General features: G+C 33.2%; 2 protein-coding genes across 2 annotated transcripts; one reads left to right on the top strand and one right to left on the bottom strand.

Annotated features, from left to right (window-relative positions):
- Nucleotides 1-136: 136 nt before the first annotated feature.
- On the bottom strand, nt 137-12,760 carry LOC123669517 (cilia- and flagella-associated protein 161). The gene is made up of 8 exons (XM_045603123.1): nt 12,701-12,760; nt 11,909-11,998; nt 11,504-11,576; nt 10,326-10,482; nt 9,444-9,528; nt 8,052-8,210; nt 5,031-5,120; nt 137-241 (listed from the first exon to the last, which is right to left on the bottom strand). Exons 1-8 carry the CDS (start codon nt 12,758-12,760, stop codon nt 137-139), a joined length of 819 nt encoding a protein of 272 aa, XP_045459079.1.
- Nucleotides 12,761-13,704: 944 nt separating this feature from the next.
- On the top strand, nt 13,705-20,631 carry LOC123656744 (potential E3 ubiquitin-protein ligase ariadne-2). Its single transcript, XM_045592407.1, has 8 exons — nt 13,705-14,121; nt 14,196-14,442; nt 15,308-15,483; nt 16,699-16,884; nt 17,299-17,484; nt 19,210-19,326; nt 20,043-20,195; nt 20,332-20,631. The coding sequence occupies exons 1-8, from the start codon at nt 13,900-13,902 to the stop codon at nt 20,500-20,502; spliced, it is 1,458 nt and encodes a 485-aa protein (XP_045448363.1). The 5' UTR covers nt 13,705-13,899; the 3' UTR covers nt 20,503-20,631.
- The last annotated feature ends 3,418 nt before the right edge of the window (nt 20,632-24,049 follow it).

Genomic DNA, 24,049 nt, shown 5'->3' on the forward strand with positions numbered 1-24,049 from the left:
TATATTGTGACAGCAAATTTTCTCAAACACATTTTACTTTTACAAAATTTGGCGAATTTTTTTTTTAATCTTTTAAACACCTTTTCACTAGGCTGCAAGTGTGTCGTAGGCCTTAGAGTGAAGTTATTATCATTACCTAGTCCTTTGTCTTGGTTTCAACATCGCTAACTAGGGTAAATATGTTCTCTGCTGTGTGTCTTCCGTGGATATCTACGTAATTTCGGCACGTAACTCCACATTCCTAGAATATTTTAGGTTATAAGGGACATTCACGAAGGATACATATCCGTACACACAAGCGTCTGTTTCTAAGATAAGCAACGTAATGCTTGTGTAGTAGTTTATTAGTTATATATTTGTGCTTTGAATGTTTTCTAATGGATGAACTCAAAAACTATTCAACCGTTTTTAAAAAATATCTCATTAAAATAATGCTACGTTATCACTTGATATATTTTAACGAGGAAAAATAAAACAGGCAGGTTGGCTTTATTAATAATAATAATAATAATAATAATAATACATTACAACAAATAATAATAATAATAATAGTACATTACAACAGACCAGATATTACTCTTCACGACAAACGAAACAAAACAGTCTATCTAATAGACATTGCTATTCCTAATACCCACAATATTCAAACAACCATATCGGACAAACTAACAAAGTACCAGGACCTCGCAATAGAAATTAAAACACAGTGGAATGCAGACACTGTTCATATTGTTCCCATTGTACTCTCCGCAACTGGAATCATACCTAAAACTCTTACTAACAGCTTAAAAATTCTTAACATGTCTACCAATCTTACATACACCTTACAAAAAGCAACAGTTCTCAACACTTGCCGTATCACTCGAAAATTTCTGACCGCCTCGACAATCACCTCCAACGCAGAACCATCCGCCATACTTGGTTAAGGCCCGTATGGCAGATTATTACCTTCTCTTAACAAGAGAAGAGAAAAAGAAAAAGAAAAATAATAATAATAATAATAAAGCTTTATTTATTCCTTACACGTAGTTTACATTAATTCTAAATAATATTTGTGTTAGTATTATACTTATTCTAGTTTGTTAGTATATTTTATTAAACTGCGTTCACGCTTTTTGTAGTAAGGACCGCTCTGGCGGTGAAAGCCTCCTCCATTTCTTTCCATTTCGCTCTGTCTCTTGCCAGTCTGTTCCAGGTATTTCCCACCGTAGCAACTATGTCATCACTCCATCTTTTGAATGGCCTTCCTTTCCGTCTTTTCTTATGAATAGGGTACCAATTAGTGACAATTTTGGACCATTTGTTCCCTGGTGATCTTTGTACATGCCCAGCCCATTTCCATTTTTGTGTCATAATAGTTTTTGCTATGTCTTTTACCTTCGTAGTTTTTCTGATGTCTTCGTTTCTTACTCTATCGCTTAGCTTAAGGCCCAGGAGACTCCTTTCCATGCTACTTTGACACACTTTAACCTTATGAGTTTGTTTTGTTGACAAAGGCCATGTTTGGGAAGCGTAAGTGAGACAGGGCAACAAACATGTCTGCATAGCTTTAGTTTTCAATGCAACCGGTAGATTACTCTTGAATATCTCTTTCATTGCCCAATACTTATTCCAGGTTATTTTGATTCTTCGCTCTACTTCTTTATCATTGCATGACTTGAAGGATAGTAAATGTCCCAAATAAATGTAGTCTTCGGCGTATTCAATTTCTGTTGAGTCCGACTTTATACTTGTTTTTTGCCTATTTGTCATTAATTTAGTTTTCTCCCAGTTTATTTCTAGACCTACTTTTCTGCTTTCTTTGCTGAGTGACTGTATCATGAATTCCATTTCTTTTGAGTCTTCCGAGAGCAGTACTATGTCATCCGCGAATCGCAAGTGCGAGAGGCGGCTGCCATATATGTTTAATCCTCTATCTTCCCAGTCAAGTGTTCTAAATATTTCTTCGAGTACTGCAATAAAGAGTTTTGGTGACAAGGGGTCGCCCTGTCTCACTCCCCTTCCAATTTCAAAGACCGAACCATACTCATTTATTTTAATTCTAGCCTTACTTTTGTTGTATATTTCCTTCAATATTTTTATATAGTCATGGTTCACTCCTTGCCCTGATAGAGCTCGCCAAATTGCACTGTGGAATACAGAGTCAAATGCTTTGCTATAGTCAATAAAGCATATGTAGAGAGGTAGGTCGTATTCGTTGTATTTCTCAATGACAAGTTTCAAAGTGTGGATGTGATCTATTGTCGAAAACCCCTTTACAAAACCTGCCTGTTCTACTGGCTGATGTTCATCTAAGATACTAGTAAGACGTCGGAGTAGAGTCGATGCAAACACCTTGTAGACGCACGACGTTAGGCTGATTGGTCTGTAGTTTGCTATTGATTTCGGGTCTCCTTTTTTGAAAAGTAAAACGATATCTGAACACGTCCATTGTTTAGGTATTTCTTTTGTTGATAGTATTAAATTGAATAAGTTTGTTAGAGGTAAAGTGAGAGCGTTTGTACCAGCAATTAGCATTTCGTTTGTAATACCATCAGATGCTGGGCTTTTTTCTGGTTTTAATAACTTTAACGAGCAATAGATTTCATTTATATTAAATATTGGTACTTCGTCATTGTTTTGAGAAACTCTATCCTCGGCTAATTTTTCCTGGTTTGTGATATCGTGAGATGCATACAGTTGCTGGTAAAAGTTTGTGGCTATTTGCATGATCCCATCTCTGCTCGTAACTGTAGATTTTTTCTCGTTTTGAAGCTGGTTCATCACGTGTTTTGAGTTGGTTAAGTATTTATACGCCCTTTTAACTGCTCCAGATTTTCTGATATGATTTTCTATAATATTGACTCTATATTGTCTCATGTTTTTCTTAATCTGTTTATTTATTTGTCTATATAACTTGCTAAGTTGAGTTTTTTCACTTTTTGTTTTATTGTGCTTGTTTTTTAAGTAGTGTCGTTGTTGACTAAGTTCTATTATTTCTGTTGTTATTATTGCTTTCTTCCTGTTGTTATAGTTTGATGATGCGAACTTGATGCCACCACGTTCAGCGCTCTGTAAGATTGTATTTTCTATAATGTCGAATTAAATTTTGCACAGATGTTGTCGGGTCTGGTTCTATGAATTTGTTGATTTCTGTGGTGTATATTTCGTAGTCAATTTGTTTCCGAGCTGTTGTAGAAAAGTTTTTACGTGGCAGGTGTCTGCGCTCAGTATTGATTGTTATTCTAATCAAACGGTGGTCACTTGGGTGATGTATGCTATTTATCACACTGTAGTTTTCTATAATTTTCGGTTTGTTTGTGGCAATGAAGTCTATTTCGTTTCGAGTATATCCATCAGGTGACAGCCAAGTCCATCTTAGTTTTCTGGGTTTTCTGAAGAGCGTGTTTGCTATTTTCAAATTATTCTGAAGGCAGAATCGAACAAATCTTTCACCTCTCTTATTTCTTTTACCGTATCCGTAGCTGCCCATCACTCTGTTCTCACCCTCTGCTGGTTGTCCAATTTTCGCATTCATGTCCCCAAGAAGTATAAAATTTGGGTTGCTTTTTTCCAATAATGTATCTAGGGTGGTGTAAAACTCTTCTATTTCTTTTTCGCTTGCTTTTTGGGTAGGTGCGTAGGTTTGACCGATACTATATAGTTTTCCATGTAGCTTGATATGAATCAAGGCGACTCTATCTGTTATGCCGATAAAGTCAAGGACCTCCACTGATAGTTGTTTTTTTACTAGGAAACCTACTCCATATTTGCCTTTGGTGTGACCGTAGTTGTAAAGGTAATAGTCGTCTCTGTCTTCTATAGTAAAACCTTGTCGTCTCGTTTCACTGATGCCTATTATATCCCATTTTAGTGATGATATAGCGTGCTCCAATTCAAGTATTCTTGATTCATTTGCTAGGGACCTTACATTAAAAGTGGCAATGTAGATCTTATTATTTTTCCTTGTTTTAGTTATTGGAGGGTTGTAGTCTTTCGCCCCCGCGGTGACCAGCCGTATTGGGGGACGTAATTCGTTTTTTCTTTTTGAATTTTTTGTGCTTGTTTGACTTGAGAGAGGAGCCGGCGCTGGTTGCTATACTGCGTTTTGATCATGGTTGTCTTGCTGGTTTGATGGGCTGTTTGTATTTTTGTTCACTAAGTAATTTAGCATGCTAGGCTTAAGGACTCCTTCTGTAATGCTAGATGATCTTTGCAATGATGAGTGGGCAGGTTGAGGGTTGTTTTTCCGCTTTTCTTGTGGTCTTCTATCTGCTACTTTGTGAGGGTTTAGTTGATTAGTCTCGGGAGAAGCGGATAGCATTCTCTTTTTGTTAGATGTATTTGATTTATTTTCAAGTACGATGAGTTTATCGTATTTAATAATAGCTTTATTTCCTTTTTCTTGGCTTTATTAAGATAACAAAAGTACATATAATTATGTAGTAACATTTCTTGACTTTGAAATCCTGGGATTGGAAAGTTTTAATCTCGGAATTTTCTGTATGTAATTTTCGTACTCCTGTCGGAGTAATAGAAGTGATAAAAATTATAATCAGTATATTTACATACAAATGGTGAAGCAATCATACATTCTTCAATCACTCTAAAATTACTGTACTGAATTGGGTGTGTTCTTGGAGTATGTTTTTATATTAATAATTTAACATTAGGTCTGACTTTTTTTTCATTTTTACTATATACAATTTAGGAGTGGAGTTACCAAAATGTCCGAAACGGTTTTTAGCTTAAAATGTGTTTACCTGCATAAACAGAATTGTGAACTAAATAATATTTTGTCTAATATATATTGTGTGTATAAATAATATATTGTGAGATAGATCTTTTTAACCATCTTTCTTTTTCATCCCCTGCCATGTAAACTTGGTTATGCCAAATAAACAACGCAAAAGAGATTTGAAATTAAAATGAAGGAAATTAGGTCAAAGGGTCGGGAAAAACTTAGAAAAAATTAAGTCGCAATAAATATTTAATCAATATGATAATTTTATAAATTTAAATAAAATCAACAGTTACGAGTTTCTACTCACCGGTCCGAAAAATGTTTGCATCCAGTTTTGGTTCATAACACATAGACTTTTATCCGCTACGCAATTTCTTATAATGAGTTTCGCCCCTGTCTTAATTTTATTGTAATTAATATTATGTATTTAGGAATGTTGTAATTAATGTAATTAATTAACAAGAAAAAACGATATTGCCTATCGTAAATTTTTTTTTCATAATTTCGTCAAATTTATAACTTATACATGATCATTACATATAATTTAATTTCATTATTTTATACATTTAATTTATAATGTATACATTTAATTACATTTATATATCACTTATAATTATTATTTACTAGCTGTGCCCGCGGCTTCGCCCGCGTTGAAATTAGTATGTCACAAAGTTTTCTCGGCAAACTTCCAGTGAAACTCTCATCAAAATCGGCTTAGCCGTTCCGTAACACTTCCTCTTGCCAATGGTGGAGCCCTCTCTCCAATGGTAAAACCGCATGAAAATCCGTTCAGTAGATTTTGAGCGAATCGATCACATACACTTTTGGGGACTTGGTTTTATAATACACTAACTGTTGCCCGCGACTACGTATGCGTGGTTATGAAGATATGCATTACTATTAAGATGTTTAACGAAAAAAAATTTTTTTTTCAGTCACTTGAAATGCTTATCAAACTGAGTAACTTTTTAAAAGGCACAATTTAGTATAATTTAATAGTTATTTTTATAAAACCTCTTTATACACCACATTTTTAGTTTTATTTTCAGGCTGTATATGTTTCATACAAACTATCAACCCCAACTAAATCCCCTTAGTGGTGGAATATCGTAAAATCCGTTCTTAGCAGACGTCTGCTAACTATAATCTACCTCCCTGCCAAATTTTATCTTTGTCCAACCTGGATAGGCCATCCAGTGGTTTTTGAGTTCTCGTGATGAGTGAGTTAGTGACCTTTCTTTTTTATATATATAAAATTACGATGCATTATTTAGACACCTCACCATCTGTAGAGCATATATTTTAAATTTCAAGTCTCTTACTTCAAAAACATAAGACTTTCATACAAACTTCCGAACCCCGTTTTATCCCCTTAGGGGTCGATTTTCGTAAAACCAGTTCTTAGCGGATGTTTACGCCCTATAAAAAACCTACCTGCCAAATTTCAAGTTTGTAGCTGTTATAGTTTTGGAGATTTCATGATGAGGGAGTAAACCTACCATCCCCCGTTTTAACCCCAAAAAGGAGTTGATTTCTAAAGATACATTATTTGGACACCTTTTCACCATCTAAAGAGCGTACATTTTAAATTTCAAGTCTCTTACTTAAAAATCACACGACTTTCATACAAACTTGCAAACCACGTTTTAGCTCCTTAGGGGTCGAGTTTCGTGGAATCCGTTCTTAGCGAATGTCTACACTTTATAAAGAATCTACTTGTCAAATTTTAAGTTTGTAACTGTTATAGTTTCGGAGATTTCGTGATGAGTAAGTCAACCTACCATCCCCCGTTTTAACCTCAAAAAGAAATGGATTTCTAAAGATACATTATTTGGACACCTTCTCACTATCTAATGAGCGTACATTTTAAATTTCAAGTCTCTTACTTCAAAAACATAGGACTTTCATACAAACTTCCAACCCCTGTTCCCCTTGGGGGTCGAGCTTCGTAAAATCCGTTTTTAGCGGATGTTTTTGCCTTATAAAGAACCTACCTGCCAAATTTCAAGTTTGTAGCTGTTATAGTTCTGGAGATTTCGTGATGGATGAGTCAACCTACCATCCCTCCGTTTTAACTCCAAAAGGAAGTTTATTTCTAAAGATACATTATTTGCACCCCTTCTCACCATCTATAGAGCATACATTTTAAATTTCAAGTCTCTTACTTCAAAAACATTGGACTTTCATACAAACTTCCGATCCCCGTTTTATCCCCTTAGGGGTCGAATTTCGTAAAATCTGTTCTTAACGAATGGCTACGACCTATAAGAAGGCTATCTGCCAAATTTCAAGTTTTTAGGTGTTATAGTTTCGGAGATTTCGTGATGAGTGAGTCAACCTGCCATCCCCCGTTTTAACCCCAAAAGGGAGTTGATTTCTAAAGATACATTATTTGGACACCTTTTCATCATCTATAGAGCATATATTTTAAATTTCATGTCTCTTACTTCTAAAACATAGGACTTTCATACTAACTTCCAACCCCCGTTTTACCCCCTTAGGGGTTGAGTTTCGTAAAATACATTCTTAGCGATAGTTTACTCCCTATAAGGAGCGTACCTGCTAAATTTCAAGTTTTTAGGTGTTATAGTTTCGGAGTTATCGTGATGAGTAAGTCAACCTACGATCCCCCGTTTTAACCCCAAAAAGGAGTTGATTTTTAAAAATACATTATTTGGACGTCTTTTCACCATCTATAGAGCATACATTTTAAATTTCAAGTCCCTTACTTCAAAAACATAGGACTTTCATACAAACTTCCAACCCCCGTTTTACCCCCTTAGGGGTCGAGTTTCGTAAAATCCGTTCTTAGCGGATGCCTACGTCTTATAAGGAGCCTACCTGCCAAATTTCAAGTTTGTAGGTGTTATAGTTTCGGAGATTTCATGATGAGTGAGTGACCTTTCGCTTTTATATATATTATAGATGTAGGGCTAAGCCCTATACTAAGTTTCTTCTATGTTAAATAAAATAATTAATTACGGTTAGTTTTTAACTGACTTCAAAAAAGGAATGTTCTCAATTCGATTTTTTTTTTATAAGTTTTTACTGGGTGTACCTATTTTGATGATTCTTTTTAATTCGAAAGCTGGCGCTTGTAGTGTAGTTCTACTCAAATTTGAGTGACATCTAACGAGTAGTTTTTTTTTTAATTTATCCCTACTAATTCGTATTACAGTGACTTTAACTACGTTACTTTCTCATTTTATTACTTGTTGTTGTAAAATGAGGACAACATTATTTTGAATTTAATAAGCTTTTTCTCGCTTTCTAATAAATATTAATCGAATTTTAATTTGGTCTTACATAACTAGTTATTGATACAAACCTTTATAGGGCTACCGAGTCCCTCAAGACGATCCCGAGGCAGAAGTGGTACAGTTGTCCAAAGACAACTACTATCCTTTGTGGTACTTAAGCTAATAGGCATTCTGTCTGCAGGTCCCGGCACACCCTCCACCGTGTATCGGACATACAAAGGTGGTGCCTAAAAATAAAACAAATAACTTTCTCTATTAATTTATATATACGAAATCGATTTTATTTATAAAAGACGACTACTAAGTGACAGAAAGATTATCTCGTCAGACTACCTTTAAAAACAAATGCTTCACTTCGTAGGTAATTGTAACATGTTTTATCATGAATTACTGCTGACATCGAGAGAAGTATAAAAATATGTTCAATCGTTTCAGAATGTTTATATTAATATTAGCTGTACCAGCGACTTCGTCTGCGTGGAATAGTGACTTTAGACAGCATTTTTTTGATATACCTTTTGGATTATTTTGGACATCAGAATAGTGTGGCTACGGCATTAAAGAATATATAGCCACCCCCTCTTACCGTGGGTGTCGTAAGAGGCGACTAAGATATAACACAGTTCCACTAGCACCTTGGAACTTAAAAAGCCGACCGATGGTGGGATAACCATCCAACTGCTGGTTTTGAAATACACAGGCCGAAGACGGGCAGCAGCGTTTTCGGTGCGACAAAGCCTGCGGTCACCAACCCGCCTGCCCAGCGTGATGACTATGGGCAAAACGCATGAGTTCACTCCATTTTTGGCGCGAACTTGTGGAGGCATATGTCCAGCAGTGGACTGTATTAGGCTGAACTGATGAGTGATGTACAAATATTTGACTCGAGCAGGGAACAAACCGTAACTAACTGCTTTAAGGCGATTTCGAGTACCATTACACTAAAACGGTCAAAATACTTGTACATATTTGTACAAATACTTGTTTCTTGCATGGGTACAGGTCCTTTTGAGTCTCCCCACTGTGCTTGGGAAAACACATAAAGCTGTCGGTCTCGGTTATTTCCACGTATACCTGATATTAAATCTATTCATGTTGGGGAAATTTTATCTGCTAACCGTGGATTGATTAAATAGCAGCAGGAAATTATAAGGAGATTCAATTACTTAAAAAATGTAATATTAAAGAAGTGCTAAAAATACATAAGATACCACGGTACCCACAGTGGGACAAGGTTTGCCCCACCCTGACTCAAAGCTAATAATAGATAAGAAAATTTTAGGTATATTTAGTCAAAATCGCCGCAAGCTATTACTAAAGTGAAGTAGGTAAATGAAAATGCACTAAAGAAAAAGCATTTTTAATTTTCTACTATCTACTTAGTTTTAAATTTTTTGGTTTGCCTCACTTGCACTTTTTATTAATTCTGGGTACACCCATGTAATGTAAGTAATTTTTACCTGTGGATCACCATAATTTTCTGCTTTTAAAATAAATTCGTCCCCATAATTCATTTTCTGACCATGCATATTCTCATCTTTTGCACTGCATAAAATATATTATAATGACATAAAGTAAGATCGCTTAAAAATTCATAAATATTTAAAATAATATTTTTTTTTATAATATTAAAATTCAGCAAAGTTATGTTTAGAAATATTTGTTTAGGCTTACAGAAGTAGAACGCCAAAGTTATAGCCATATTGGTATTACTGTATACTGTAATTATTGGTATAATCACAATATACCGAAATTCCCAACACAATTATTCTAATTTTATCGTGTACTTCCTGTGCCCGCAATTTCACCTGCGGTAGCTTGCCACGTACATGCCTAGTATTGATAAATTAGTCATCTACAAAATGACAATTTTCTTATATAAATTTTTATCTTCATTTCAACCCCAAAAGCATGTAGTTTCCAAAACTCTTTTCATTGTTTTCAACAGCTTAAATACCGTTTTTTATCCAGGTTCAGAAATGACAAAGTTCTACACAAATCTTATATATTTTACTAAGAGAATTTCCGAAAGTCTTCCTTAGCTAAGGTCAATTACTGTTTGACAATATTAATAGAGAACAACTGCCGAAAAATCGATAACGTACAGAACTGGATTTGTTACAAATTTATTATAAGTATAGATATCGTTTCAGCCTGTAATATCCCACTACTGGGCATAGGCCTCTTTCCCCATGTACGAGAAGGATCAGAGCTTAATCCATCACGCTGCTCCAATGCGAGTTGGCGTTGGGTATAAGTATAGATATGTGGTCGATCATTGCTGTTAATCAGGCAATACTTAGTTGTTTACGCTAAAACTAAAAATATAACAAGTCTAGAACCTGAGAACCACGAAAGTGTTTCTGCAGCAAGGAGTGGTGATCGGCGATAATGTCATAAGACAGCCGGCGTTTATATTCTGCATGTAGTCGACTTGCCTTTCGTTCACCAAACTTGATAAAGCCAATCCAGTTTTAGCACCCGTTGAATTATTTCTAACTAATGATTGAAAATAATAATATTTATTTAACTCTTTTGTTGACTATTATAGAAGTATAGTCTTTGACAACAGAACCTTAATAATGTTCAACTTTATATTTATACTAGCTATGCTTGCGACTTCGTCCGCGTGGAATTTAACAAAAAAGTTATTGTTCAGTTCGCAAAGTTATAAAATAAATAAACTGAAATAAAAGTAGCCTAAGTTATTCCTTACTATATCAGCTATCTTTCACTGAAAGTCCCATCAAAATCGGTCCAGCCATTTCAGAGATTAGCCGGGACAAACAGACAGACAGATAAAAATTGTAAAAAATGTTATTTTTGTATATGTATCGTGTATACATCCATATGCATTTCGTAAAAAGCGGTTATTAACCGACTTCAAAAAAAGGAGGAAGTTACTCAATTCGACCGTATATACAGGTGTCCCGTAAGTAGTGGACCAACGGGTTATGGGGGGTAGTGAGACTTATTATCTAACAAAAATACTAAAATTTATAGTCCTAGGCCTTGTAGTTCTTAAGTTATGCTTTTTTTTCAAAATGTGGTGAAAATATCATCCACGTAAGCTAAATATTAAATTTCACCATATCTCTTTTTTATTTTATTGTTATTTTTTGTAACCTCGTGAAACTTTATTTTAAAAACATCTGCATCTCATACAAATTACAAAAAGGTATAACTCCGTGGTAATAAGAAAAAAATTAAGTTATTCCAGATAATTATTATAACTTTTATCTACTATACTATAAACTATAAATTTTAGGTCTTTTGTTAGATAATAAGTCTCACTACCCCCCATAACCTGTTGGTACACTACTTACGGGACACCCTGAATATTTTTTTTATGTATGTTTGGGGATAACTCCGTCGTTTTCGAACCGATTTTGATAATTCTTTTTTTGTTGGAAAGGAGATATCCTTAGTTTGGTACCATGATAAGGAAACTAGGACCTGATCATGGGATCCCAGAGAAATCGAGGGAAACTAGTAGTTAAAATTACATTAATAATATTACCTGGCATATCAGAAGCCACAACTTGGACATTAAACCCGAAAAGAACAAACGTTCCACTAATAGCTAGCGGTCTCTGTAAGCACACGTATCTACTTATTAGTATTACAAAGCTTAAAAGTTTTGCTTTATTTTAAAATCTACTGACACTAAAAGCTATTCTTAGAAACAATCTTGTTATTTAGTAACCATACAAAAATCTGAACTTTATTATAAGACTCGTAATTCCCGACCCGAGTTGCTTTCGACCCTTTGGAGATTTCAGGGCTAAAACTAGCCTACGAATCTTCAGCTATCTACAATATTAGCATACAATAGCTTCAATTATTTTTGCATTAACAAGCAACAAAAACCTATCACAAATAAAGAAGTAAATTTATTTAAGCTCGTAATAGTTAAAATACGTACCTCCTTAAGCAAATTACTAAATAAATTCCTCGAACGTTGTAACAAAAGTTCTCGTCTATCTCGTTTACGCAGAAATAGCTTAAACTCGTACTGTAATGTGTGAAATTAATTTTACATCAGGTAAAGTAATCTATATAAATAAAAATGAATCGCTGAAATGTATGTACACGCGTTATCTCTGAACGACTGCACGAAATTGGATAATTCTTTTCGTCATACTCATTTTTGATAGAACAAGGTTTGTGATAACAAAAATTAAGAAAATCGATTTAGGTATTAATAAAAGAAAGTAGCGCTTTTTATTCTATGTCACTAATCAAGAATAAGCCCTTTATTCAAAATATCTTGTGGCTCTCTAGCAAATCATCTCTTGCATTAATAAAATAAGTATATACATTCACAGATACGCAGACACAAAATAAAATTACCTCTTTATGTATAATTCGATGACGCGTTAGCGCAAAGGTCACATCACTGGTTTGTGGCTGTTGCCCTGGCAGTTGCGGGTTCGATCCCCGAACATGACAAACATTTGTATTGGCCGTCTTCTCCATGTGTATTTGAAAGCCAGCAGTTGGGTGGTTATTCCGCTATTAGTCGGCTTTTTAAGCTTCAAGGTGGTAGTGGAACTGTATTACCTCTTAGTCACCTCTTACGAAACTCACGGAAAAAGATGGGTGGCTATATTCTTTACTGCCGTAACCACACAGCAATAAGAATGATTTACTATAGTTAAATGACAAACAATTCTACTGTTCTTTTTTATTGCTTAAAAAATCATCTGAGAATAACCTCTTTTTTAAGCCTCTCCTCGCTCCAGTTTCCAATTAAAACAGAATTATTGTAATTCATATTTCGATTCTAACTATTACAAATAATATATGTTTTTTTCAATTATTCAAAATAAAAACGTCAATAAATTATAACGTTTACATTCGCTTTCAATAGATTAATAATTATATTTAATTAAAACTTTTTTATTTAGAAATCAAAACATAAAATTTTCAAACTTATTCCTTTTCTTGCGATTTCGTCAATAAACCGACTGTCCTGGGAAATTCAGGTATAGATTTTTTTAAACAGTGTGTAAATTTGTTTAAATATACGACGAATTGTTAAGAAATCGGAATAATTATTCCGTCTTGGGGCTTTCATCGAAAACGCTGCCCCTTGGAGGTATATCAAACAGTGTATGGTAGAACTGTTCTATTTTAACTTTTTAAAATATGGTCACGTTTAATATACAATTAGAAAGATATTTAGATGGATAGACTTTGAACACTGTATGTACATTATGACAAACGTTTACGTCGTTTAATACTTAAGTAAATATCTTAAGACTTATCGCAAAACTACGACTACGCGCGTGAAATTAAATCCAACTACGAGCCTAACACCGATGAGGAGACTCGCGTGATGCGACCTCTCGCGCAATGTATTTATGTATCCCTCAGTTTTGTTAAAATCATTACACATTACCCATGTGAAGTCGTGGTGGATCGCTAATACTTGATATTAGAATATTCAGCTAGAACTGGTCTAGCAATGAACTACGATAGGCTGATGTGAAATGTGTGTAATAAATAATGTTAATTTTCAAGAAATAAAAAATAAGTAAACAAAAATAATTTGGCTATAACATTAATTTTTGAGTTTCAAAGAGAATTAGTACAAACTGTAGCTGTAATTTAGGAGAACCATACCAAATTTTTTAAACTTACCGCACTTTTTCAAATTTTGCCCTTATCTATATTAATATTGTTCTGGCAGCAATATCAGAACATTAGAACACCGTTTTATTTTATTTATCTGTATCTTATGTTTTCTCGAAATAAATAATTTGATATTTTTTAAACATACACTTTTAATCAAATCATTCCGAGCAAAATGTTTTTTTATTTGTGATTAAACTATATAATATCTTTATATATCTGATTTAGTGGATACAAATATTCATAAAAGGCACAAAAACTGCGATACGAATCGTTAAAATGTCTGCTGAATCTGATATGGAATATTCGGATAATGATGGAGATGATTATGATTACTACGGAGGGCAAGATGATTGTGATATGGAAACAGTAGACCGTAGTAAATCAGATCCAGAATATTTCTCGTTTTCGTGCTTAAGAGTAGAAGAAGTCGAGAAATTGTTAAATGAATCGATAGAGTTACTCAGCAATAGCCTTCAAATTACGCCCTCGCTAGCAAAGGTAAATTTACATTTGAAGTATTATTTATTTTATTCATTTTTAAAGGATATCATAGTACCTGTCTTTCTTCTTAGGTAATGCTGCACGCATACGAGTGGAAAGCCCAAGAAATTATAAATAAATACAAAGAAAACGCTAATGAAGTTTTGGTATACAGTCGTGTAAAACCACGATTGCCTCTGGCTCAAGGGAATACAGGGCGCTCGATATGTGCTGTATGTGCCAGTACCCCTCCATTACAAAAATATAGTGCCCTTGCCTGTGGGCATTACTTTTGCAATGACTGCTGGGCAATGCACTTTGAAGTACAAATTATGCAAGGTAATATGTAAAGAATATTTAATCTAGTTGACTCTCGATAATTCAAAGTTGACGGAACCTTGTACTACTACTCATAGTAGTTTGAAGTATACAACAAACATTGAACATTATAAGCCACTGAACATTACAAACTACTATGAGTTCGAAATGTTCAGTGGCTTGTACCATGAAGAAAAATAAAAAATTCCAATTAGTCCAAGTATTTATTGAAATGTTTAAATGTATTATGTGTTCATTTAAGTAGTAGTTAATAAAGCAAATTTTCCAATGGCTAAGAACATGATTAAATACATACTAATCCTTAAAATAAAAATTTCTGTGCTTTTTTTGCTGCATAATTTATTTCTTCAATAAGTACCAAAAACATTGAATTTTTTTGAAGTAATGTGAATGTTGCTGACAACCTAACAATCACTGAATTATAGAGATGTTCAAATTATGTACAATACAACATCTTAATATATATGAATTACGTATCACGTTGTTTGTCTGCAATAGACTCCTAAACTACTTAACCGATTTTAATCAAATTTGCACACAATAATAACAAACAAAATATAGCCGTGTGCAGTTTAATCCAACTTGAAAGAAATTCAAGTTGGATCAAAGATTGGTCAGAGAGCACGTTAAGCTGTCGGTCGAGGTTGTTATCGTGTACACCTGATAGCGATCGTTACTCATAGCTGGGAATATATCCACCAACCTTGCATTAGAGCAGCGTGGTGGATTAAGCTCTGATCCTTCTTCTACATTGAGATAGACTCCTATGCCCAACAATGGAATTTTACAAGCTGAAGCGTAGGGCAAATATAGCTACATTTTTTAACCAATTGATCAATATTATATTAATTATCTTTCGCTGCAGGTGTATCTAATACTATCCAGTGTATGGCTCAGGACTGTGAAGTAAGAGCACCAGAAGATTTTGTGTTATCTCATGTGTCGAAACCAGCATTAAGAGAACGCTACCAACAGTTCATGTTTAAAGATCATGTAAAATCTCACCCACAACTTAGGTTTTGCCCAGGACCTAATTGCCAGGTACTAACTTGATCAAATATAATTTATTATATATATGTATATCTATTTATATGTATGTATATGTTTAATTATTGGAATATTTACTATAAATTTGTTGTAACTTGTACACCTATGCTTATGCTAGACCATTCCTTTGCCCTAAGGTTGCCTGGAAGAGATCGCTTTTTAGCAATAAGGCCACCCTTTGTACCTAATGAGTATGTTGTTGGAATTTTCTTTTTTTGCTATGTATTATTTCCGTTTTTGGTGTACTGTAAAGTGTATTATTATTATTATTAATTTATGTAGTTTAAGATTAGGAAAATACAAAATTATTATTATTAATCATCCTAGATATCCTTTCGCTAATTGTGTTAAAAAACTTTATAAATTGAAATTCAAAAGTTTTAGGCTATTTTAATATTAAAATTTGATGGGCTTACATTAAATTTTGAAAACCGATTTCTTGTCAGTTTATAAGAATAGAATTGCATAAATAACTTTTTTAATAATTGTGTTGCTTGCATAGAAAAATAACCAACTTCAATTACATCGACAAGTAATAAAACGTAGGTAGACGAAAAAAAAAGTCAAGTAAATACGCGTTATCAAAAATGACTCAAAATTTGTAAGCAGATCTCGAAATTTAAATGTGACCACATGATAAGCATCAGCTTTCAATTAAATTAAAAAATCGGTACACTCATTGAAAAGGTATGCAGTCTAACACATTGTAAGTCGACGAAAAATTACTCAAGTAAAAACGCATTATTTGTTATAACTCGAAAAGTGCTTGTTAGATCTCAAATAAATTTAAATGGGACCAAATGACACGCACCACCTTTCATTTAAAAAGTTTTTTTATTGAAATCGGTCCACCCAGTCAAAAGTTCTGGTATAACATACATAAAATAATACAATAGAATTGAGAACCTCCTTCTTCCTTTCTTCTTTTGCTCCTCCTCCTTCCTTATTACACTTAAATGATTAATGTACATTAAATAGCAATAGTAACACTGAAAATGTGGTTATAAATATAAAGAAATACAAGAAGCAAAGATAAAGTTGCATATCTTTTATATTTTTATGGGATACTTTTTTTTAAGTCTATTGTTGTATAAACTGAGGACCAACTTTATGCTAGATGGTAATGACATATGTAACTACTTTCCAAATTAGTGGTAAAAATCTACCTCAGTGTGTAAAAAAAAATTAACAGTATTTCTGTCTTTGCAGTGGATTTACCAAGCTTGGGTAAGAGAGGGGGCACGTCGTGTTGAGTGTCAAGGCTGTGAACTATTAACTTGCTTTTCATGTGGAGCACCACATCATGCTCCTACTGATTGCTCGACAATCCGTCGTTGGCTTACAAAATGTGCTGATGATTCAGAAACAGCCAATTATATTAGCGCTCACACTAAGGTAAAGTCCATAGTATGATTTAGTACTCGATCAGGAGTTTTTTTTTTTTTTTTTTAAATAGGAACAAACTTTAAGCACTAACTTGTATTAGACTTAGGTTAAAAGGAATTTCTTAGTATTGTATACTCAGCACTGCACCAAATTGGAATGTTCCTTTTTTTGTATCTGTTACTGTCAGTACAACATTTTTTTTTTTCAAGAAATAAATATACCAGTATGAATTTTGCAGGTTCATATATATATATAAGTTACAAGGCCAATAATATGGAAGAAATTATATATTATAAATTATGAGGGAAATTCTGTTTTTATTGTTATACAACATGTAAATGTTCTGTTGTTACTTATATTATAAAAGCTATACCTATAATGTATAAGAATAATATTAGTGTAACCAATATATTTATCTTCTAGGATTGTCCTAAATGCCAGATTTGCATTGAAAAGAATGGTGGTTGCAATCACATGCAATGTGGAGCTTGCCGACATGACTTTTGTTGGGTATGCTTAGGTGATTGGAGAAGTCATGGCTCAGAGTATTATGAATGCAGCCGTTACAAAGAAGATCCTAATTTAGCTAATGATAGTCAACATGCACAGGTGAAAATTAATTTGTGTATATTTATAAAATTGTCTTGTATTTGTCTTCTGTCTATGATCTTATCACTCCGTATAAAAGTGTATGTTAGAAGTTAATAAAAAAAAATTATAAAGTGTATTTAAGTAGTAGTAAAGTACTTATATCTTATAATTTTTAAAATATTAATTCAATGCCAATGATAATGGTTTAAACTCCCTCATAGGCAAATTTTTGTTTATACCTATAATAGGGTATTCCACGACGTTTGAATAAGTACTTCAAAATGTTGATTTTCCAATAAAACCCACAAAAAATATTCGGCAAAATAAACACGCTTTCATGCCATAAAATTAAATTATATTTTAAACCTTTTTTATTTCCGCGAAAATGCTATCAGCCATTTTGGTGACGTAATATGGTTAATAACAAAAGTCGTGTATGACGTATGTAAGACCGAACGCGTTCAATACCGTATTGACGAATATACAAGACAAAAGTACAAAACACAAGAGTATATATATATATAAGGTATTGAAAATTTACAATACGTCAAAATTCAATACCTTATACATATACTCTTTGTCGTTCAATGTTAACAGCTATAAATATTTGGTGTTTTTGTGTAAAATAATGAATAACAATAGCTATTGTTGGGGTATAGTGTCTAGTTATACAAACACTAGCATTAAAAAACACTATTATGTCTTAATTTAGCAGTAACATAAGGATTAAAACATAACCTAACACTTTCTAACATTATTTTTCAAATTAGGTACACCTACATTTAAAAAAAAAAAAAAACAGTATACTTTAACAAGTAGTACTAACAAAGATGTTTTAACATTCCGAAACTCGGCAGAACAGAAGTCTGGGCTACATGCAAAAAACTTTGCAACCATCATTGAATCAATTTTTGGCAGATTCTGCTTTTACAAAACCTTTTTGATTTAAATAAATAAATAACTAACTAACGAAAGAGCACAAGTATTACTCCTTGAAGTTAAAGTTGATAGATATGTACCTAGCTGTTTACAGCTCTGACAGAAATTTGTTTTTGTTATCGCCCGTTTAACTGAGGTAGGGCACAGCAGGAATTCCCTGCTCAAAATATGGAGCAGCCCGACTGGGGAAGTACCTCGACCTTACAGAAGATCACAGCAAAATAATACTGTTTTCAAGCAGTATTGTGTTCCTGTTGGTGAGTAAGGTGACCAGAGCTCCTGGGGGTATTGGGTATGGGGTGGGCAACGCGCTTGCGATGCTTCTGGTGTTGCAGGCGTCTATAAGCTACGGTAATCGCTTACCATCAGGTGAACCATATGCTTGTTTGCCGACCTAGTGATATAAAAAAAAAAAATGACGTCATACCATGGCGGGTCGTGTTTAGGTCACGTGATATATAGATTAAAATATACGACTTTTAATTTCAATATTATAAAACAATAATGTGCTTTTATGATTCCAAATCAGAATATTTAAGTGTATTTCCACATACTTAAATTTTAATTTTTATCAAATTTTATAATTTATTTTTCACTACCGAAAGTAGCCTATTCGGATATATATTTTTTTAGTTTCCCACTGTACCTCAAAAAAAATGTAAAGCTGTCGGTCCCAATTTATATCATATAACTAATAGCGACTGTTACTCATGGTACTGAAATTTTTCACCAACCCAAAATTATGATCAATCTAGCTCAAGATTAATGAATATATCAACTAAATATAATTATGTTCTTTTATAGGCAAGAGAGGCTCTAAAAAAATATTTGCACTACTATGAACGATGGGAGAATCATGCAAGGTCTTTGAAATTGGAAGAACAGACCCTTGCAAGTTTGAAAAGCCGTATTAACCAAAAGGTATTTTTTGTACGAAACTTCAAATGATAATTCTACGAATTTTTTACTAACTTAAAAAAAGGAGATTGCTTTCAATTGTATTTTTTTATGTGTGTATACCGATTTTGATGACTATTTATTTAAAAGCTGGTGCTTTTCGTCTGGTTCCATTTAAGTCTAAACAAGATCTGATAAGTACGATTTTGTGTTATTTTAAGGGTAAAAATAGCCTTCGTCAGTAAATGGGCTATCCAACACTAAGAATTTTTCAATTCGCACCAGCATTTCCTGAGATTAGCACGCTATTTAACTAACTTTTCAGGTATATAATATTATTTTAGATGTATAGATTTGCTCGCTTTTGCTTTAGATGTAAAAATTTTACATATTTAGTAGAAAACGTTTGGTTATTTCATATCTATCTGGGTGGTAGGTACTTGGACACGATGGACAAAGGTTTTCCCCCGTAAATCCCAATTTCGCAGGAATTCCGAAATAATAAGTAACCTATATGTTGCTCCACAACCTCCTCTGTCTCCTAGTGAAAGTCCCAATCAGTCGATCATTTCGTAGATTAATCTGGACAAACACAGACAAAAATTTTAAAATCATTTGTTTGTGATTTAGTATTGTGAAAGTAAATTGAAAAACTCAGTTATTTTGAAATCACAGCCAGACACTTCAATTTTATTTATATGTATAGATAATTAATAACTTAATTATTTTTAAAAAACTAGGTTATGGCAGGTGAGGGGACATGGATTGATTGGCAGTACCTTTGGGATGCAGCAAGATTACTGAAACGTTGCAGATATACACTTCAATACACTTATCCCTTTGCATATTACATGGATGTTGGTCCTAGGAAAGAACTTTTTGAATATCAACAGGTCTGTATCTATATAAAATTTAGAATTTATCTATTAAAAAGTTTGAAATACTCCAGTTTTGTTTGTATCATTTATTTTGTTACATTACATAGTCCCTTTAAAGAACATTTTCACTTATAAAATTATTTTATTAAAGGCACAACTAGAAGCTGAAATTGAAAATCTATCATGGAAAGTAGAAAGAGCAGAAACAACAGACAGAGGAGACTTAGAAAATCAAATGGATATAGCAGAAAAGAGGAGAACTACTCTGCTCAAAGACTTTTTAGAATTCAATACTAATAGCGCCTCCAGTAGCAGAATATGAGAAAATGATAACAAAAAGTCCAAATAAATAAGGGCAATAAGCACCTTTATTATAACATTAAAGCTAGGTATTTTCTTTTGCCAAAGTATATTTATTAACAAGACTTTGCAATAAAATAGTGGAAAATGATATTAGTTTCATTACACCAGACAATTAATTCCTAATAACTTATAACACAATTTTTGTTATTTAAATGTTAAATGTGTCTATTTTTGTTTGCAAAAGATTACATAAAGAAAATATCCCTTATTATATTCACCCCCTTGTAGAAGTCTATTTTCAATATATGCTTAAAAACAAACATTGTTGCTCGAGCAAAAACATGTAAAAGTTTTTTTTTTTAATATATAACTCCCAAAAAGATAAGCTGTACAAATTATTGTGTCCATTTACCACTTTACGTTTCTACTCAAAACCAAAAAAATTGTTGCCGTCTTGTACAAGTAATTAATAAAATTCAGTAAAAAATAATAACTGCGGTGGCCTTTGAGGTGGGGCTTGGTAGCGTTACCAAATTACCACTATTATACCGGTAAATAGCGTTAATTTTTTCCGATACCTTTTATACCCATAGAGCAACACGGAGGGGAGTAGCCCTGGCGTTTTTTACCGATACAAAACTGTCTGGCATTTTTTGCGGGAGGAAATTACACACATGCTTACGTTATCTAATTCCCACACAAAAATAATCGTCTATTACTACGAAACTCACACATACTAAATTAAAAACACACTTTCATTTGTCACACACACATAGATAGATTCTGTGTCACTCACTGTGTCATTACAGTATAATGACACGCCACAACTACACTGACAAGTTGCTTACAGCCGTGGTTGTAACAACTGTCGATATGCATTATCGATAAATTCAAGTACTCGGTTAGGGAAATAAGGTTTTTAAAGTGATACAAAGGTAAGGCGTTATTATAAAAATAGACTTAATTTATTATAAACTACAAATGCAACATCTTCATGTAAAATAAACGATTATAAAGAGTAAAGATTTGATTGTTTGTTTATTAGCATTGTATAGGCTCTGAAACTACTGGACCGATTCAAAAAATTATTTCACCGTTGATAAGCTACACTATCCCTGAGCGACATAGGTTATATTATATTTTCAGAAATATTAGGGATCCATACTAAAACTCCAATAATGTAACCCAAGGGATAAAAAAATAACCTAAAAAATTCCTTACATTGCTACTTCTTCCTTCCAACTACTCTTCTTACTTCTTACTTCATTCAAATAAAACCGAACCACAGTGGCATTGGACACTTGTTCAAACAAAGACTATATTACTATCATGTCATTTTATACAAAACAGATCCACACACACTTGGTACCATTATACATATTTTCTATTAATAACAATTATTTTTAATATACCAAATGGAACCAAGTTTCTGTGGTATGGTTATGCGTAAATTAAATATACAATTTAATTGTCTTTTTTTTTTTTGCAAAATGGAACTACAAGCATTGGGTTCTATGTTTAAATAAATATTGTAAAACAGTAGAACCACTAGAATGTGATTCTATTTTACATACTAGCGGTGACCGCAATTTCGTCGACGTGAAATTTAACAAAAAAAGATTTTGTTCAGTTCGTAGTTATAAAATAAATAAATTTCTAAAATAAAAGTACCGTAAAATGCTGCAACTTTACACGGATTTTGAAGTTTTTTCTCAATAACTCCTTTTGCTTAAAGAAAGTCCTAAGTGATTTGAGTTACTATTCAATGTTGAACTCTAAGCTACTATAATAAAGTTGATTCTCACGAATAAAACGCATTTAAACTACCGAAATTGTGCGCAAAATTGTGCTGTGCAAAATTGTGCAAAATTTTTTATTTAGATGGTGTTGGAAACACTGCAATATTAGTTAAGACACGGTGCCAACTTAACGACAAAATTGTAAACTTAATACATGACGCTCTTTACTTTTTTTGGGGGGAATCCCCAATAAATGTCATTCAAATACCATAGACAAACAGGATTCTTTTACTTTCTCCTTCTTGTAAGAAATAAGTGAAATAGAATATGACTGAACTAAAATAATAAAATATTCTGAAATATTACTTAACAACTTTACCGCATACTTCAGTGAGTAGTTGCAGGAAGTGATAGCTTACTGTAAATGAAAGAAAGTTTTTTTCTGTGAAGTAGTTATCAAACCGCATAATTACAGTCAACATTATCGGCCTGAGTGGCAGCAAATGCTGGATTTTAAGGACTGGTTACAACCTATCGAAAATGATATGACGAAGGCCTACTGTAAAATAAAACAATAAAATAAAAATCATTTATTGCTATAATCTCTAGTGTAGTTCTGTAAGTGTAAGTACTGTAAACTGTAAGTACAGTAAGTGCGATTGCAAAAATGCATTGTTTAAAGTTACATATTTTGGCAATCAAACATAAGAAAACTATAGAACCAGTGTCCAGTGAACCAAAAGTCAACGAACAATTAATTTTCCTAAAATAATACAAGATCACACAGAAAGCAGAATTTGCATTAGCCATATTTGTGTGTGCACATTGTTCGATTATGGCTGTAGATATTTGTCAGAATTGTGTAAACACCGATCCAGTGATAGCAAAAGTGGAGACTTGCGAGTTCATCGTACCAAATGCACAAATATAATAAAAAAAGTTTTGGCACCTCATTTTATTAAAGAAATTTTATCCGATTTGGGAGATCAACAGTACAGTCTCTTGGTTGACGAGTCCACGGATATTTCTATAACCAAAATGTTAGAAGTATCAATCAGATATTTCATCCGATCTTTAAAAATTAAAATATCCACGTTCTTGGGGTTGATCGAAATTGATGATGGCATTGCAAATAGTATAGTCAGCGGCATTATAGGATTATTATTAGATATGAACATTTAAATTAAAAAAAATGATCGGTATCGGCACAGATAATACTACGGTGCTGACAGGTACTAACAACGGAGTGCATGCCCTACTAAATAATGCAACTGCTAATAATAATTTGGTTTTAGTTCGCTGCGTGTGTCATTCTTTACAGTTGGCTTTATCTCATGCCTCAGAAGAAACTCTGCCACGTAATATCGAATACCTTATAAGAGAAACCTATAATTGGTTTAGTCATTCACTGAACCGTCGGCAACAATACAAAAGTATCTATCAAACCATTAAAAGTGGTTCCGAATCATTGTTAATTCCACAGATATGTAATACCCGATGGATATCAATCGAGCCAGCAGTTAACCGTATTCTGGAGCAATGGCTGGAATTGAAACTCTAGAATTGAAAATCATTTATATTTATTGTATTTGAAACCTATTTGGAGGAAGTTCAAGCTGTGAACAAGCTATTTGAAAGCAACAATGTTGAGCCAACAAAACTATACAAAGATTTGTGTGCCTTGGTTCAATCTACAAGTCTGCGTATTTTAAAGCCAACTACGAGAGTTGATATTTTTAGACAAAATATAGAAAGTTATTTGGATCCAAAACCATACATGGGATATGCCTTTGAAACAAAATTACAGGAATACCACGTTCAGCCTGT

Source organism: Melitaea cinxia, chromosome 1 (genome assembly GCF_905220565.1).
Source record: "Melitaea cinxia chromosome 1, ilMelCinx1.1, whole genome shotgun sequence".
Lineage (NCBI taxonomy): Eukaryota > Metazoa > Arthropoda > Insecta > Lepidoptera > Nymphalidae > Melitaea > Melitaea cinxia.

What these genes read in the sequence shown, in the direction of transcription:
- LOC123669517 (XM_045603123.1), bottom strand. Translation starts at nt 12,760, where the DNA reads ATGAATTACAATAATTCTGTTTTAATTGGAAACTGGAGCGAGGAGAGG. An exon ending in TTAGTAATTTGCTTAAGGAG is followed by an intron (nt 11,577 to 11,908) that starts GTACGTATTTTA and finishes GTGTGCTTACAG; the next exon opens with AGACCGCTAGCTATTAGTGG. An exon ending in TGCAAACATTTTTCGGACCG is followed by an intron (nt 242 to 5,030) that starts GTGAGTAGAAAC and finishes AAAATATTCTAG; the next exon opens with GAATGTGGAGTTACGTGCCG.
- LOC123656744 (XM_045592407.1), top strand. Translation starts at nt 13,900, where the DNA reads ATGTCTGCTGAATCTGATATGGAATATTCGGATAATGATGGAGATGAT. An exon ending in ATATTAGCGCTCACACTAAG is followed by an intron (nt 16,885 to 17,298) that starts GTAAAGTCCATA and finishes TTTATCTTCTAG; the next exon opens with GATTGTCCTAAATGCCAGAT. An exon ending in AACTTTTTGAATATCAACAG is followed by an intron (nt 20,196 to 20,331) that starts GTCTGTATCTAT and finishes ATTTTATTAAAG; the next exon opens with GCACAACTAGAAGCTGAAAT.